At 35.7% G+C, this 17324-nt stretch overlaps 3 protein-coding genes across 4 annotated transcripts in view; all 3 read right to left on the bottom strand.

The window, feature by feature from the left end:
- The window catches only part of LOC127799332 (pentatricopeptide repeat-containing protein At1g62350-like), an 89334-nt gene extending 81222 nt beyond the window's left edge, over positions 1-8112 (bottom strand). The window contains exons 1-2 of one of the 2 annotated variants that reach the window (XM_052333350.1): positions 7875-8112; positions 2816-3232 (exon numbers count right to left, since the gene is read on the bottom strand). In XM_052333350.1, the coding sequence (XP_052189310.1) occupies positions 2816-3232; positions 7875-8042 (585 nt within the window). In that variant the 5' untranslated portion in view covers positions 8043-8112. Of the gene's footprint in view, positions 1-2815; positions 3233-7874 lie in introns of those variants that run through there. The other variant, XM_052333326.1, reaches the window with a different exon arrangement.
- Positions 8113-9401: 1289 nt separating this feature from the next.
- On the bottom strand, positions 9402-10223 carry LOC127809850 (pentatricopeptide repeat-containing protein At4g28010-like). Its single transcript, XM_052349028.1, has one exon. The coding sequence runs from the start codon at positions 10221-10223 to the stop codon at positions 9402-9404; it is 822 nt and encodes a 273-aa protein (XP_052204988.1).
- LOC127809927 (pentatricopeptide repeat-containing protein At4g28010-like) lies at positions 10224-10964 on the bottom strand. The gene has a single exon (XM_052349146.1). The coding sequence runs from the start codon at positions 10962-10964 to the stop codon at positions 10224-10226; it is 741 nt and encodes a 246-aa protein (XP_052205106.1).
- Between the last annotated feature and the right edge of the window lie 6360 nt (positions 10965-17324).

A 17324-nucleotide genomic window follows, 5' to 3' on the forward strand; every position in this document is an offset into this window, starting at 1 on the left:
TCAAATGCAATCACATCACCTATTTTTAAATAATAATTTTTTTAAAAAAGTTATAAAATCAAATTATAAAATTAAATAATAACATATATATATATATAATCAATATATATAGATATATATATAGAAGCGAAGGTGACATTGGATGATTATGTAGGAGATGACATAATGAGATGGAGTCATTCACACTCCATCAAATTTATGTGCGAGTGTCAAATTTAAATTTTATGTGATTCTCTCTGTTGATAGTTAAATCTAGATATTGCTTGCGATTTTTATTATGCTTTTCGGCCATATTTTTCAGAGGGCAGCGAGGGTTTGCAAGGTAGATGGATAGGTAAAGCAGTTCTATTTGGATTCTTTTTGCAAATAAACCGAGGAGTGAACAAGCAGTATGGATAGAGAAAAAACAGTTTTTGTCTCAGATATTCCTTATAAGCATAAAAATTATTTTTGTTAGGTAAAAATATTTCATCTCTAATTTCATATTTAATTTTAAAAATTATCTTAGTTATTTTATTTAGAAATGAAAATTTCTCTCCCTTTACTATAAAATAATATTTGTTATGGGTATTCCCTGCGTTATTTCTCATTGGTTGGGCTTGACCCAGCAGGCCAGCCTAATCGCCTAAAATCTAATAGGGCCGAGCTCGTCATAATAAGATCACACGTCGCTGAAACCTGAACTCAAATCGCGGAACCAAATGAGCTCCCAGCAAGGTTTCCAACGAGCTCTTAGTGATATACCCAACGAGCTCCTTCTAGCTCGTTGGTCTAACCGTTCAGCTCGCCAGTCAAACTATTCAACTCGCATAACAATAAGAATGCGAAACAATCGGAGAAGGGGACTCACTTACTCTATGTGAGGTAAACCAGATCCCTGGTAATACGGAGTCCACTCCCGATTTTATAGAGATAATAAGGACGCATTATCTTCCATGATATCATCTTTAAACTTTTGTATTTTAATGAGGTAGAGGTAATATACCAGTGGAAGCCGAACAGAGCGAAGGTGAAAGAATTATGTGAGATAGAATCACAAATTGTTGGAGAATAAAGAAAAAAATAAAACCAGGAATAAGAAAATCAAGAAGAAGACAAAACACACACCCACCGAATGCTGGTAATTATTAGTAGGGGTTTTTCGTGTAAATACAGGAAAAATGGTAATTATTTCTACATTTTTCAAAAGCGCCAGGGAAGAAACCTAGTAAGTATCTATCAAAATAAACAATGTCATTCCTCCATGTTTGTTTTCTGAGATTTTTATTATTTTATCTAGTGTTTTAAGAACACTGTAAATTTCTATCATTTTATCTTCCTAGTTCCTCGCATTTATTTTAAATGACTCTATCGATTTGGTTATGTTAGTTTCTAGCATTTTATAACTTATTCTTAAATGCATTTTGGCAGGTCGTGCACTACAGGACTCGGGGGTGGGTCGAGACATTGACAAATGCAACAAGAAGTTTGGTTGTATCAAATGGAGTAGGAAAGGGTCACCTCACAACAAACTCGTTGCAAAATTCATCACAAGCGTGACTTTTGGGTGCTGAGAACCAGCCAGCCATATGCCACGCACGAACATTCTTCAAGTTCCTACAAATTTACTGATAGAAGACACTACTTTGTCTGAGAGAGTTATCGACGGACTTATCGAATGAGGTTGAAAAAACTCAAATGCCCTCTCCAGTCTTCGCCTCTCTCCCTTCTCCCATAGTAGCGCGCAGAGCCCTCGCCTCCTTCCTTTCTCCCTTCTCCTACGGCTATTATGCCTCGCCTGGCCAACCGTCGCTCCAGCGACGGTCGGCGAGACGAGGTGCGGCGGTGAGGTGAGGCGCGGCAGTTGCGCGGCCATGGGAGAAAGGGGGAGGAGAGAGGCGAAGCTGTGTAGTGGCATCCTTACAAATTTGCATTAGGAACGAGAGTATTTTAGTCTTTTCAACCCTATTATGTAAGTCTCTTGATAAGATTTTCTGGCCGTAATAGAACTCTTTACTGATATATGGTTATGCATACAGGCACGTCACAATACAGATTTCTTATTTGCCTCACATGGTCAAGCGAGGCGCTGCACGGAGACACAACTGCCAGCCTCATGACAATTACAATAACGAATTACTTAAATGAATTTTCCCTATTAATGTTTTGTATTTTATCCGTCCCTCTTACTGGTGGAAATGCAGGTGGTGCAACCTCCAGTTAATGTTAATCCATATGGTGACATATTCTTCATAAAATTTATTTCTCAATTCTTTTTTTATAATTTTTTGTTCTGTTCCATAAATGCTAATTTGAAAACCTAAATGCAGAAGGTTTAAATTTCAATATAAGAACAATATGACCAAAGCGAACATAAGCCAAAGGGCAAGAGAAAAGAAGAATCTGCAAATTAACAAGTAATCGTAAAATCATGCTCACATTGCGAATGTGTCAATCTGTCAACATTGTCTAAATGAAGCACAATTGATCCTACTGATTTACAGAACCCAGAAAACCAAATTTCCCAAAGGCTCACTTCATAATATTGAATTTAATAATAGACGAAATGTCAAGCCAATCTCCAAATATAATTTCAAACAAATCACTCAAATTGCAAAAGGAGGTCGCTGACCGCATAAAAGAGTGTTTATATCATCGTGACCTTTTAGTTCATGCAAATCCGCACCCAGTTTTCTACTCAAATTATGTACCAGCGGGGGAGCTTGGGAGGTAACTCTATAACTTCTGGTTCTTGCCCAGTATGTGGCATTGAGTGCTATCAACTAGCTGGAATGGTCGCTCCCTTGGTATAGTCCAGTACAATGATTTGCTCACATTAATCCTCTTCGCTTTCCCTTCTCCGCTCCTGATGCTTAAAAAGGTCTTCAAGTGGGTCATACACAACCATATCTGGGAAAAGCTCTAAGAAGTCATCCTTCACTTTCTTCCTCAGTTCTGGGTATGGAATGAGCCCCTTCAATATGACTCGGTATGGCAAAGATAGTGGAGATTTAGGAGATCTTCTCATTTCATCATATATGTCCATTGCCTCTGAGGGCAAGCCATTATCAAGAAAGGCCCTAATAATGTCCCCAAATGTATGCTGGTCGAAAAGAACCTCCTCTTGCTTCAGATCCTCCCAGACTCTCTTTGCTTCATCCACTTTCTTGTTCCTTGCAAGCATCATAAGCATGTCTGTGTAGAAAAACATGTCTGGCCGGTACCATATTTCTTTACGCACCGCATCGTACAACTGCAAAATAAGATATGAATTAGAGTAAAAAAATGTTGAACTATTTCTTTATGGACATGAGCATGTCAGCAACAGCCCGTAATTACATTATCCAAACTAAGGGATAATTAGAGGGGTAGGTTGGAGATTAAGAGGAATTAATGAAAAAAATTTCCCTTTCCAAACACTATTTTTCTTCAATGTAAACCCTGCCTGCACCTTAACCAAATATTGCACGATGGAAGTTATCCCAAAGAATCTTGCAGCTCCATTAGCCCATCTGGTCTTTCAGTGCATGATGGGTTGAGCTGGAGTTTATTAAGGTTATCCCCAAAACCTCCATTTGTACGTGAGCATACTATTTTTAAGTTGGGTTTGTCAAAACAGTTCTCGTTTCATGAAAACTCTCAACTCAACGCATCAGGCGATCCATAAGGTGCCACTTCAAAAGCATCAGGTGCAGATTCATCCGTCTGGCAATTCTTCAGTCACCTTATCCTCGCCTATTGGTCCGTGGGACCTGATTCAATCACCTATCTTAATGACCCTCGTTCCTATAATGCATTTTTTCTTCCCAATTTCAACCTCAATCACTCTAAAGCATGATATGCTTTACACAAAATAAATTGCAAGGACTTCATTGTAATGCACAACAACAAAATTTCGAGATCTGCACTATCAACCTCCCAAATGCACAACGTAAACCAAATATGCATATCTTCATGCTTCTAAGCTCCTAATCTCCTCACAGCAATCATGAAACACTGTGTAGTATGGTATGAGCATAATGGCTTGGTAAGATTCCCATGTGGCATTCAAGACATAATGCGACTCGTGCTTATCCCAAGCCTCTCCAAGGCTTCCAACCAAACCCCACTAGTTTTCATCAAGATGGCAAAACCAGTATTCTCAACTTGATAATTAACACCACAAACTGATTTCCGCTAAGGCGATGGTTCTCTATGGACATATCCCACCTTAGGGACCCATATGCACTGGTCACTAATGCTTATTAACAACGACATTAATCCAACATAAAATAGCGATGCATAACAAAATCACACCTTCTCAAACTGTATCATACTATGTCATGACCCTAGGGGTATGCTTGTATTGGGGGGAAATTCTAGGTGTATAAGCTGTTAGGTGGGTAACTGAAAGGGGTTACGAGGTTAGGCAGGAAAAGGGAATAACTCATTGTACAACAGCTAGCATGGCCGTTAGGTTAGTTGGATGGTTGGATAATAGGTGATGATGTGGCTAAAGGCTCTATAAAAAGACCTTCGGCAGAACGGAAGGGGTATCAAAGAATACAGAAGTTTCTATTCCATATCCTATCTCTCTCGTTCTCTCTTGTTCTCTATCTCTCTTTCTCATTCTATTCTGTTCAAACCATTTGATTTCCATAATTGTCCCTCCTCAAGTCTTGGGGCTTGACATACTCTACCAATGCCATTCATACAAATGAAGTGAGTCTAAGAACTTACATTGATGCAAGATAAAGCCATAGATATCCCAATATCAGTTCACACCTTGTCCCTAAGACAAGGATTACGTCCATTCACATCAAGTATTTAAGCTCCCAACATGTTTCATTCATCAAAATAAAACCCTGTTTGGTTTTGAGTTTCAAGGCAAGTTGAGGAGGGTTTGAAGCCAAACTCAATAAATTAGTTGTTTGGTCCAATGGTAGTGTTCTCAACTCAACCAAGTACAAGCGAGTTTAAGGGTTCAAGTTTAACCTCTTGGTGAGGTTGAGGCAAGCTGGGCGAGCTGAAGTCTTCTAGTTTCATGATATTATCAATATTATCAACAATACTAGTATTTTACAATTATATTACAATATTGTATAATATCATATAAAAATAACATTACATTAATATTATACAACATAACATCATAATATAAGATAATATCATATCATAACTAAAACACATTATTATAATTTTATTAGTATAAAGTTATTTTAAATTATTAGTATATTAAAAAATGACAAGATTAATATAACATTATATTACATAATATAACATCATATTTAATATATTATATTACAATAATATTGTATTGATAACTAAAACTAAACTCAAATTTATAAATTTACAAAATAGTTCTAACAAAAAGTCTAAAACTCATCTTGAGAGGAATGCCGCCTTAGTGGGAATTAGTTTGTGGTGTTCATTAACAAGATGAGAAAGTTAAGTTTGCTGCCTTGATAAAAACTGATGAAGTTAGGTTGGAAGCCTTAGAGAGGCTTTGGATGACTACGGATTGCATTTGTGTCTTGCATGTTGCATGTGGGACTTATTGAGCAGTAATGCCCATACCATACTACGCAGCGTTTCAGGTTTTTTCTTAGGGGATCAGAAGCTTAGGAGCATTTTTTCCAACTTTATTTGATTTCCTTTTCATGTTAAATACTAAAGAGTAAAAAAACTAACTTGTACTTTCTCCATGCATTACTTATACAATGACTACTCCTTTCTCCTCTCTAATTCTAACACTACTTTGCAAACAAACAATTATACATGTTACCATTGAATTACTAACCAACATGCCATCTAAAAGCTTAAGCTAGTAAATAGAGGGTTAACTTTATCTTTTATAGATATATATATATATCTTAACTTTTAACACACTCTCCTCATCTGTGGCTAGAACTTCATTATATAACTGATCCAAGCACATTCAACTATTTAAATATTTAGTTAAAGATGAGGTACAAACTTATGACCCTTGCCTACTCTGATATTATGTTGAAAAGTTGACCCTTATATCATTTAAAAGTTTAAGTGATAGATAGAGCGTTAACTTTATTTCTATATTATTATTTTTACACTCAACATAATCAACAAATTCAACAATTTAAATATATACTCATTATGATTTAATTAAATGCAAATAGACGCATTCATGATAGCTTTAAAAATTACGATGGCAACAATCAAATATTTAATTAATTTTACAACTCAAACTCATGGCCTTCCAATCAAAAAGGAGCAACGTTAACATTGTGACCAAAGTTCACCTCATTATAATTTTTTAAATTAATTTTGATATTTATAAAGGTGGGCAACAAGCCAAAGTCAATCTCTCGATCAATAAAGGCTCTATCATCATTACAACCCTTAATTCTCCTAGGTAGGATCAGATACAAGAATTTTAGCACTCTAATCATCTTTATCTATAATTATTCTTTTGTAAAGTAGTTAGCCTCCCTCCATTATTATAGATTTAAACTTTCCATATAATTATTGTTTAGTATAGCAAAAAAAAAAAATTTAACTCTAGCATCATTTTCATGTTTTTCACAACTTTACTTGAAATATTGAGATTTCTAAACATGATGATAGCTTTGTAAGTCCATTGTTCAATAATTCATAAAAGGAGTTGCTTATGATATCTCTATAGCACTTTTTTTGAATTAACCATTTAGACCCCACCCCAACTAGTCTAGCAATCTGTTCCACAAGTTTGCTAAAGAAAACAAACAAGAATCAAGTCAACTGGGCTCAAAGCAAGCAAGCAATTCAAAGTAACAAGTAAGGGATACTTGGTATTGCAATAAATTATTTATTGATGATGGAACCATATTACGAGGCCAAATAAGCTCTCTACCAAGCAAGTAACTTTAAAGAAAATTTGGGAAAAAGATTAGTTAAGTACACTGGAACTCTAGTCAAACAAGAACAACATGCCAAGACTTTATCCTACTATGTGGGTGTCAGAACTCTTTTCATAACAAACCAAAAAAAAAGAAGGAAAGTTATTTTGTATAGTTGAAAAGTTTAAAAGAAAAGGAATTGATAATAACACTATATTTTATTTTTATCACTGTTGTTCTATAGCTCAGAGCGAGTTTCATGAATGTATTTAGCAATAATAATGAGTTCGTACAGTGTTTCCAAAGAGTTCTTAGTTCTAAATAATTTTTAAAAAGTAATATCACAAGTTTGGACAAATACTAGATGTTTTGGAGTGTTTCAGAAGTGGCAGAATCCAAAACAGCACCACTAGCAATTTTCGTGAATGACACAAACCTAGCATCAAGTTTGTTGACAGTTGCACCTTCATTAATGTCATCATGGCTATTTGAATAGCATAGAGAATATTTGAGTGTTATATGACAGATATGAATGATATAAATGCATGGCATTCTAACATATCTATTCATGGCAACGATAATATTAGGGGCTTAATCCTTCCTTGAGTCTTTGGAAAGGTGGAGGAAAAAGTTGAAAAATTAACAAAGTAGAATTTAGACAAAAGCAATGTTAGCTGTGAGCTTCCAATGCGCACCTTCAAATTCAGCTGCCAGAGCATTTCTTTCTGTCTACTTACTATCCTACGTACACCTTGCACATTTGACACAAAGACATGAAAATGAAACAACACTCGCATAGAAGTATTTCTGCAGGATAAGAACCAAATGTTGATAGAGCTCAAAACAAAGCAACCCTAACAAGTAAAAAAAAAAAAAATTGTCTAAGAAATAGTGCAAGATTAGATTACCAGAATTGACCAATGAAAAATGGCTAATCTGTTGCAACTGTGTCCTTATTGCCATTAAATTCTAATAGTCGGGCTTAATATTTTAATTGGTAAATTATCTCAGCAGCCAAACAACAATGCAAGTAACGAAGAAAAAGAATAAGAGTTGGAAAACCTTCAAAGAGAGAAATACGAGGTTCTGTCTCTGGAGCTCGGCGAGGACGGCTACGAGGTTGGACTTGAGGAGGCGAGAAACATGGGACTTCATGAACCGTTCGAACTGCACAGGATAAGACTGCAGCCTCTTGAGCTCCTTGGCGGCGATAAGTGATTCCTTGCTCATCTCCTTCTTGCGCCGCCATATCGATAGGCTCGACCTTGATGCCGAAAGGGTGATGCAGCGCGCGAGCGGATCCGGATAGCAGATCTAGGAATTTAGGGTTTTAAGAGGGCAGTAAGGGCTTGCGGGGAATGAAGATGAGCATCTCCGCATAAGATTTTTGCCCGCTCGCAACATTCCAAGACTGTCATTGCCAGCAGGGCAAATAGTTAGACCGAGGAGTTAAATAAGAATTTATCCCTACTCTTCTCTGAATTTTGCGTTTTATGAGCTACTCATATTTTAATTTTTTAAATCTTATACATTTTTTTATATTTAAAATAACATTCATGTATTAATATATAAATACATTATTTTCAATCCAGGTTGTATTTATCTTTTTGCAAATCGAATTATGAAATATTTTAATTTACACTATTTTTCATCAGCATAATACTCTTTCTCATTAGTTACAACGTAGCATATATATTGAGTTAGAAGAAGAATAGTAATTTGTTAAATAATTTAAAATTTTATTAATTATTTAAAAAATTATAACATTTTTAAAAAATTGTTCTCTTTGGTGCTGCACGATCAGGGAATTTTTTTTTATAATTTACGTTTTTTTTATCTATTTTTATATTATTTGCCTAATATTTAGAAATATTGTCAATAAAAAAAAAAAAAAATTGTCATACAACAGAAATAGGCAGAAGCAGGAATTTTCAACTTCTGCGGGGCAAGAAAATAGATTATTAATGAAACAAATTAACTTTCTTAAATATTTAAATTTACAATTATTAAACTTTATATATATATATTGAATATATATTCCAAAAAATATTTACATATATGTTAAATGCGTATAGCATTATATTTATATATATGTTAACGTGTGTTTGTATATTGATTGAGTCTGTTGTAGGGTCAATTAGACCAATTGAGTATATCCTTAGACAGAGGCCCTCACAAAATATATATAAAAAAAAATCAAAATAAATAAAGAGACTAAATAAACTAACAGTGGCATGTTTCAACAAATGGCCATGAAAAGAACTCTAATTCATTTAGCGGGTCCCATCATGAAGAATTAAGATAATTAAAGAGCTAAGTATACGTACTCGACTCTGCCTTACAGAGCTAAAGATCTAGATGGTGTTGCTGATCAAAATCAAAAGGATAATCTCACCTGCATTGTACAATACAGTGCCACGTTATAATCCAAAAAAGAAAATTACAAAATGCATCCTGACCTGTCAACATTAATACAACAATGGCAAAAAAAAAAGTCAATAATATAAAGAAGGAAAACTGTATATTGTGGCTATTCCTGTTAGGACCACCAGCAAGCAAGCAAGCATTATAAAATAGATGCAAAAATAATCAGGCAGGGCTTAGCTTTTGGCTAGGATGAATTTTTGGAGTTTCGTGTGATACTTTATCCTTCCGTGAAGTTTGCTGAGGAAAACTTGACAAAAGCTCTACAACATCGGGATCTTTGAGATCTTCAGAGGTAAGACACGTCAAGATGGTTGAAGTTATTATTGGGTCGAGAAAAGCACCCAGAGCAGGCATTTTATGAAGCAGGCGGATGATTTCTTCCTTTTCACCCCATGAATAAAAACCCTTAAGAAGAGAATCAAATACGTAGGCATCTGGTTTAAAGCCATGTGCAATCATTTTCTCCAGAACACTCTTAGCATCATCCAACTGGCCAGCCCTGCAAAACCTATTTATTAATATGGAAAAGGTCACAGCATCAGGGGCCAAACCCCTTTGAAGCATGTCTTCAAGTACTTCTTTGGCAGATTGAATATCCTCTGCTTTCAGAGTTGCGTCAATTATTATATTAAATGACACAACATCAGGTTCGCAGCCCAAACTCCTCATCTCATCAAACAGTCCTCTTGCCTGCACCAAGTTGCCTTCTTTGCACAGAGTTGCTATCAGTTGATTGTAGCTAAACATGGTAGGGTAAAGCCCACAAGCTCTCATTTTTATAAGAATCCCTATTGCTATATTAGCCATATGCAATTTACAGAATCCATTTATCATAACACTATACATGAATGAATCTGGAGTTAGCCCTGATTGGAGCACCTGTTTCCAAAACCCCATAGCTTTCTCAACATTCCCTTCCTTTAGACAACCCTGAATCAGCGAAGTATAAGCTACGTTGTCACAGATGTTCCCATCCACAACCATCTAATGGTGAATCTCCACAGCTTCATCAAGACGACCTTCTTTGCAGAGCCCCTGGATCAGCACACTAAGTGTGTATACATCTGGTTTAACATAGTTATTGTCTTTCAACATCATATAAAAAAGAATGATTGCCTCATTAACCTTCCCATTTTTGCAAAGTCCTGTGGCTAAAGTGTTGTAAGTAACCACATCAGGCTTCTTCCCCCTCTCAATCATCATTTCAAATATTTTAGAAGCATCGCTTACCAAATCTTCCTTGCACAATCCATTTATTAGAACATTGTACGTTACAACACTCGGCTCTTCACCCTTCTCTAGCATCAAATCAAATAACTTGACAGCTTTGCTGGCTCTCCCATCCTTACAAATAGCACCAATTAAACTTGTGTAAGTGACAGTATCAGGACGGACCCCTCGTTCCGTCATAGAGTTCAATATTGTTGTTGCTTCCTCCCATTGACCTATCCCACACAGACCATCTAACAAGCAACTATATGTGATCACATTTGGGGAAATTCCTTGTCCCAACATTTCATTAAAGAGTTCCTTGCCCCTAATAACATCCACTCTATGGCAGAAACCACTTATAAGTGTCCCATAGGCAACAACATCAGCAACCAATCCATTCATCCTCATCTCCTTGAACAGTCTCATAGCTTCGTCCATTCTACCCTCCTTGCATAGTCCATCCATCAAAATGGTGTACGTAGTCAAATTGGGGCTACAATTTGTTACCTTCATCTCATCTCTCAATTTCAGAGCTCATTCCATGTTTTTTGCCTTGCAAAGTCCCCTTATAAGTGTATTAAAGCTAACAATAATATCAAATGAGATACAACCTCTACGCAGTTGTCAAAAAAGCTCCATTGCCTCAACAACCTTGCCATTTCGACACAAGCCCTTCAATACAATATTCACATTGTATATAGTAACACTAAAACCACGCTTGACCATCAGACTCAATACCCCAAAAGCAAATTCAACCTGATGTGTATTCACAAAGCAGTCAATCACAACACTCAGAGTTAGAAAACTAGTGGAAATGCCAACAGGGCTCATCGTATTGTACACTTGGAGAGTCAAATTGTGGTTCTCCGACTTGGCAAGGGCTCGAACAAGGAAGTTGCATGTGGGATGCGAAGGAACGAGATTCAAATCAATGAGTTGGTTGAAAAGTGAAACCGCATCGTCAAATTGGGGATTAGGTTTTTCACATAGGGATCTTATCCAGAATTCTGCTTCCTGTAGATAGTCGGTGACACTGGAACTGGCTGGTAGTTTTGGGGAGAAAAGTTTGATGAGCTCACAATGGTGCAAGTGGAGGCCGCGATTCAAGAGTGGTTTCGTAATCATTTCAAGTGTGGATTTAGTCCCTTGTGCATAAATAGAGCGAGAAGGGCAATTGAGAAGGCTGAGTTACTACTTGCGGAGAAGAGAAGCCGAAGAAGAAATGGTTTCCTAAAACAATGAAATCATTATTGGTCATCTAGTAGTGTAAAGAAAAACAAAAATTTCACATAATATGGTTGCACAATCATTCCATTGACCAAGGAAAAATTGAATCCTAACCCCTTTAGAGGAGAACACAAAAACATCCAAAATAAATCTATCCTAAAAGCACTATGGACCATATCTGTACAAGTAGACAAAAACAACAAACCTAAAATAACATGAGAAACCTAAGTAGGAACACCTTGGGATAATTGGAGATGAACGAATGAACTGCTTTCTCAATTTGTATTGAACTTAGATGAGATATTTATACATGGGCATGCCTCAGTTTGCTCCTATAATACAAGAATACAAAATACAAATTTAAATAGGATACAACAGATAAGATAGGACATACGATAAGATTTAAACTTAAGTAGTAGTCCTATCCTATCTTTACGGAGCTACTTTATCTCAAACTTCTAATCCCTTTTTTATCATCTCAACTTGCTTTAATTTTAAATCTTTCAAACCTCTTCTTATCATCCTATCTCCCTTCGGTACAACAACAAATATTTTCGTATCCCCTTTCTTCAACACTCTCCCCCCCCCCCCTCAAGCTGGTGAATAGATGTCTCTCATTCCCAGTTTGTCTCTAATCAATTCAAACCCTTGTTTAGCCATTGCTTTGGTAAGAATATCAGCTTCTTGTGAACCAATAGGAATATAGGTAATATTAATCCATCCATCTTCAATTTCTTGTTTAATAAAGTGGCGATCAATCCTCACATGTTTCATCTGTTCATGTTGTACTGGATTATTCACAACGTTTATTGTTGATTTGTTGGCACTGTATAACTTGGTAGGAGTAGTTATTGGCATCTTTAAGTCTTCCAATTGTTTTTCAAGCCAAATTATTTCACACACCCCTTAAGGTGTTTGCTAGTGGATCAATGCATAAATTGACTCATTACACTTATTGCATATGCTATATCCAGTCGTATAAGGGAAAAATATATCAATTTGCCCACTAATCGTTGGTATCTTTCTCTGTCTACTGGACCCTCTGTTCCATCCTCTTTATCCTTCCAATTTGGTTCCAATGGTGTGCTAGTTGGCTTACAACCAAGTTCTCGATAGTTTTGTGGAGGTGTGCACAATGGGACTTGGGGTCGAGACTTCGACAAGTATAGAAGGTGGCGTCAAATGGTTGCGTAGGAGAGGACATACTGAGCTGGAGGAATTGACACCAAAAGTTTAAACTGATAGATAATATGTTAACTTTTTCTTATAAATTATTATTTCTACATTTAACATTAATCAACAAACTCAACCATTTAAATATATACTCATTTTGATTTATTTAAATACGCAGAGATGAATCCATAACAGCTTTAAAATTATGATTTATTTAAATATATACTCATTATGATTTATCTAAACCATACTACCATTGTCTTGAATTCATTAAAATTAGTTATCATAATGTTATAATTTTTAAATAAAGAGCATCTCCAATGCATGAAGCCCCTTGCTTTGCAAGACTTGAGAGAGGGTCGTATTTATGCAACCTTTCATTTGCTTTTTAGTAGAAAGTTGGTTTCTACAACTCAAACTCATGGCCTTCCAATCAAAAAAGAGCAACCTTGCCGTTGTGACCAAAGTTCACCTCATTATAAATTTTCAAGTAATTTTAATATTCATAAAACTAGGCGAACAAGCCAAAGTCAATCTCCCAATCAATAAAGGCTCTATCATCATTACAACCCTTAATTCTCTTATCAGTTACATGAATTTTAGTACTCTAATCATCTTCATCCAGAGTTATTCTTTTGTAAGGAAATTAGCCCCTATTACTATAAATTTTAATTTTATGTTTATTTATTGTTTAGTATACAAAAAAAATAATAATAATAATAACTATGGTATTCTTTTCATGTTTTTCACAACTTTACTTGAAATATTGGAATTTCTAAACATCATAACGGCTTTGTAAGTCCATTGTTCAATAATTCATAGAAGTAGTTGCTTATGATATCTCTATAGCACTTATTTTGAATTAACAATGTAGACCCCACCCCAACTAGTCTAGCAATCTGTTCCATAAGTTTGCTCAAGAAATCAAATAAGAATGAAGTCAACTAGGCCCAAAGCAAGCAAGCAATTCAAAGTAACAAGTAAGGGATACTTAGTATTGCAATAAATTATTTATTGATGAAGGAAACCATATTACAAGGCTAAATAAGCTTTCTACCAAACAAGTAACTTAATAGAAAATTTGGCAAAAAGATTAGTTAGGTACACTGGAACTCTATTCAAACAAGAACAACATACCAAGACTTTATCCCACTATGTGGGGGGAAAGAAATTAATAATGGCACTATTATTTTATTTTAGCCACTGGATTCTATAACTCATAGCGAGTTTCATGAATGTATTTAGCAAATAATGAGTTTGTACACTATAACTCATAGCGAGTTTCATGAACGTATTTAGCAAATAATGAGTTTGTACACTGGCCAAATGTTTCCAAAGAGTTCCTAGTTCTAAATAATTTTAAAAAAGTAATATCACGAGTTTGGACGAATATTAGATGTTTTGGAGTGTTCCAGATGTGGCAGTATCCAAAACAGCACCTCTAGTGATATTCATAAATTACACAGAAACCTAGCGTTAAGTTTGTTGACCATTGCAGCTCTATTAATGTCATCATGGCTATTTGACAGATATGAAGGATATAAATGCAAGGCATTCTAACATCTCTACTCATGGCAGTGATAATATTAGGGGCTTAATCTCTCCTTGAGTCATTGGAAATTTAGACAAAAAGTAACGTTAGTTGTGAGCTTCCAATGCACACCTTTAAAGTCGGCTATCAGAGCATTTCTTTCTGTCTACTTACTATCCTATGTAAACCTCGCATATTTGACACTGAGAGATGAAAACGAAATAACACTTGCACAGCAGTATTTCAGCGGATATGAACCAAAAGTTGATAGAACTCAAAACATAACAATTCTAACAAGGAAAGCAAATAAAATTTGTCCAAGAAATAGGGCAAGACTAGATGACGATAATAAACCGAAAAAATTGGCTAATATGTTTCAATTACGTGTCCTTATCCCCAATAAATTCTAAGAGTCAGGCTTCATCTTTTAATTGGTAGATTATCTCAACAACCAAACAACAATGCAAGTAATGGAGAAAAAGAAGAAAGAGTTGGAAAACCGTCAAGGAGAGAAAGACGAGGTTCTATCTTTGGAGCTTGGTGAGGACGGCGACAAGATCGAACTTGAGGAGGCAAGAAACGTGGGACTTCATGAACGGCTCAAACCACACAAGATAGGACTGCATCTTCTTGAGCTCCTTGGCAGCGATAAGAGCTTCCTTGCTCACCTCCTTCTTGGGCCGCCTATTGACAGGCTCGGTCTTGATGTGGAGAGGGTGATTCAGTGCACGAGTGGGTCCAGATGGCGGATCTTGAAATTTAGGGTTTTCAGAGGGCAGTGAGGGCTTGCGGGGAACAAAGATGAGCTTCTCCGCATAAGATTTCTGCCTGCTCGAAGATTCCAAGACTGTTGTTGCCAGCAAGACAGATAGATAGACAAAGCAGTTATGTTTGGATTCTTTTTGCAAATAAATCGAGAAGTGAATAAGCAGTAACATTCTGAATTTTGAGTTTTATGAGTTCCTCTTATATTTTAGTTTTTAAATGAGTGAAGGCATAAAAATACCTTTGTATTTTATCAAAAACGTCATGTGGCATCTTGAACTTTCAAAACATCCCATTAGACACTTTTATTCCCAAAAGGTGAAACTATTAAACACCTTTTTATACAATTAACAAACTGTGAAAAAGCACATGCTAGTGAGCGCATTTGGTAAGGGGCGCGCCACGTGCCCTGTGTATATAAGTGTGTGTGTGTGAGTCATCTGTGCGTACATTTCATGCTTCCAAACTATCTGCGTTGCTATGTTTAAAGGTATTTAATAGTTCTACTTTTTGGGAGTATAAGTCTCTAGTGGAATATTTTAAAAGTTCAAGATGCCAAATGGTGTTTTTGGTAAAGCATAAGGGTATTTTTATGGCTTCAACATTTTTAAATCTTGTGCATTTTTTTTATATTTTAAGTAATATTCATGGATTGATATATAAATAAATTATTTTCAGTCCAAACTGTATTTATTTGTTTGCAATTCAGATTATGGAATATTTTAATTTACACTATTTTTCATGAGCATAATACACATGATGAATGGCATTTAGTCCTAGAACATCAAGATTCGGTATCTCAACTATTAAAAATTATTTTTAAGTCTTCATCGTGATGAAATGTTAGCGCATGTATGAACGCGCCAGTTTCTACGAGTGACACACCTCATGGATGATCAGTTGGCAGTGTTTGAATTGACTGACTGATTTGTTGTGATCCCTCAACAACATATCCAACCTTTATCCCACTATGTGGGGTCGGTTACATGAATTCTAGACTTTCATGTATTTTTGTCTTTTGTCATATCTTTATTTAGGCCCATATACTTCATATCAAACTTTAATGTCTCTCCTAAAGTCTTCTTGGATCTGCCTCTACCTCTTTTTTTAACTAATTATTTCATTTCATCAATTCTCCTCACAGGAGCGTCTCTTGGTCTTCTTCTTACATGAGCAAACCATCTTTGTCTAGTCTCTCTCATCTTCTCCTCGATTGGCACTACTCCTATCTTATTACGAATAACCTCATTTCTAATTCTATCTTTTCTTGGATGGCCGCACATCTATCTTAATATCCTCATTTTCGCTACACTCGTCTTTTGCTCATGCTGGTATTTGCCTGCCCAACATTCTGAGTCATACAACAAAACTAATCTTATAGTTGTCCTATAGAATTTTCCATTCAGTTTTAATAGGATTTTACCATCACATAACACCCCTGATACATTTCTCCATTTTAGCCAACCTGCCTTAATTCTATGCGTGACATCCTCGTGAATTTCTCCATCTTTTTGAATCACTGATCCCAAATATCGAAAATGGTCTTTTCTTTGTATGATTTGGTCTTCCAATTTTATTATAATATCCTCTACTCTTACATTCTTACTAAATTTACATTCAATATATTATGTTTTCCTTCTACTTAATTTAAATCCTTTAGATTCTAAATTGTTTATCCACAACTCAAGCTTAGTGTTCACTCCCTCTTTTGTTTCATACACCAACACTATGTCATCTGCAAATAGCATACACCATGGCACCTCTGTCTGAATGTGTTTAATAAGTTTATCTATTACTAAAGCAAATAAGTATGGACTTAGTGCAGAACCTTGATGCAATCCCATTGTAATTTTAAACGATTTAGGATCCCATCCACGTGTTCTGACCCTTGTCTCTGCACCGTGATACATGTCCTTAAGGGCTTGTATATAGGCTATTCGGACTCCTATCTTCTCTAAAACCCTCCATAATACTTCTCTAAGGACCTTGTCATAGACCTTTTCTAGATCTATAAACACCATATACAGGTCCTTCTGATGATCCCAATACCTTTCCATTAAGCAACTTAGTAGGTATATAGATTTCATTGTTGACCTACCAAGTATGAAATCAAACTGATTTTTCGAGACGTCTGTTTCTTTTCTGACCCTCTACTCTATTATTTTCTCCCAGAGTTT

The sequence above is a fragment of the Diospyros lotus genome, chromosome 1 (genome assembly GCF_014633365.1).
Source record: "Diospyros lotus cultivar Yz01 chromosome 1, ASM1463336v1, whole genome shotgun sequence".
NCBI lineage: Eukaryota > Viridiplantae > Streptophyta > Magnoliopsida > Ericales > Ebenaceae > Diospyros > Diospyros lotus.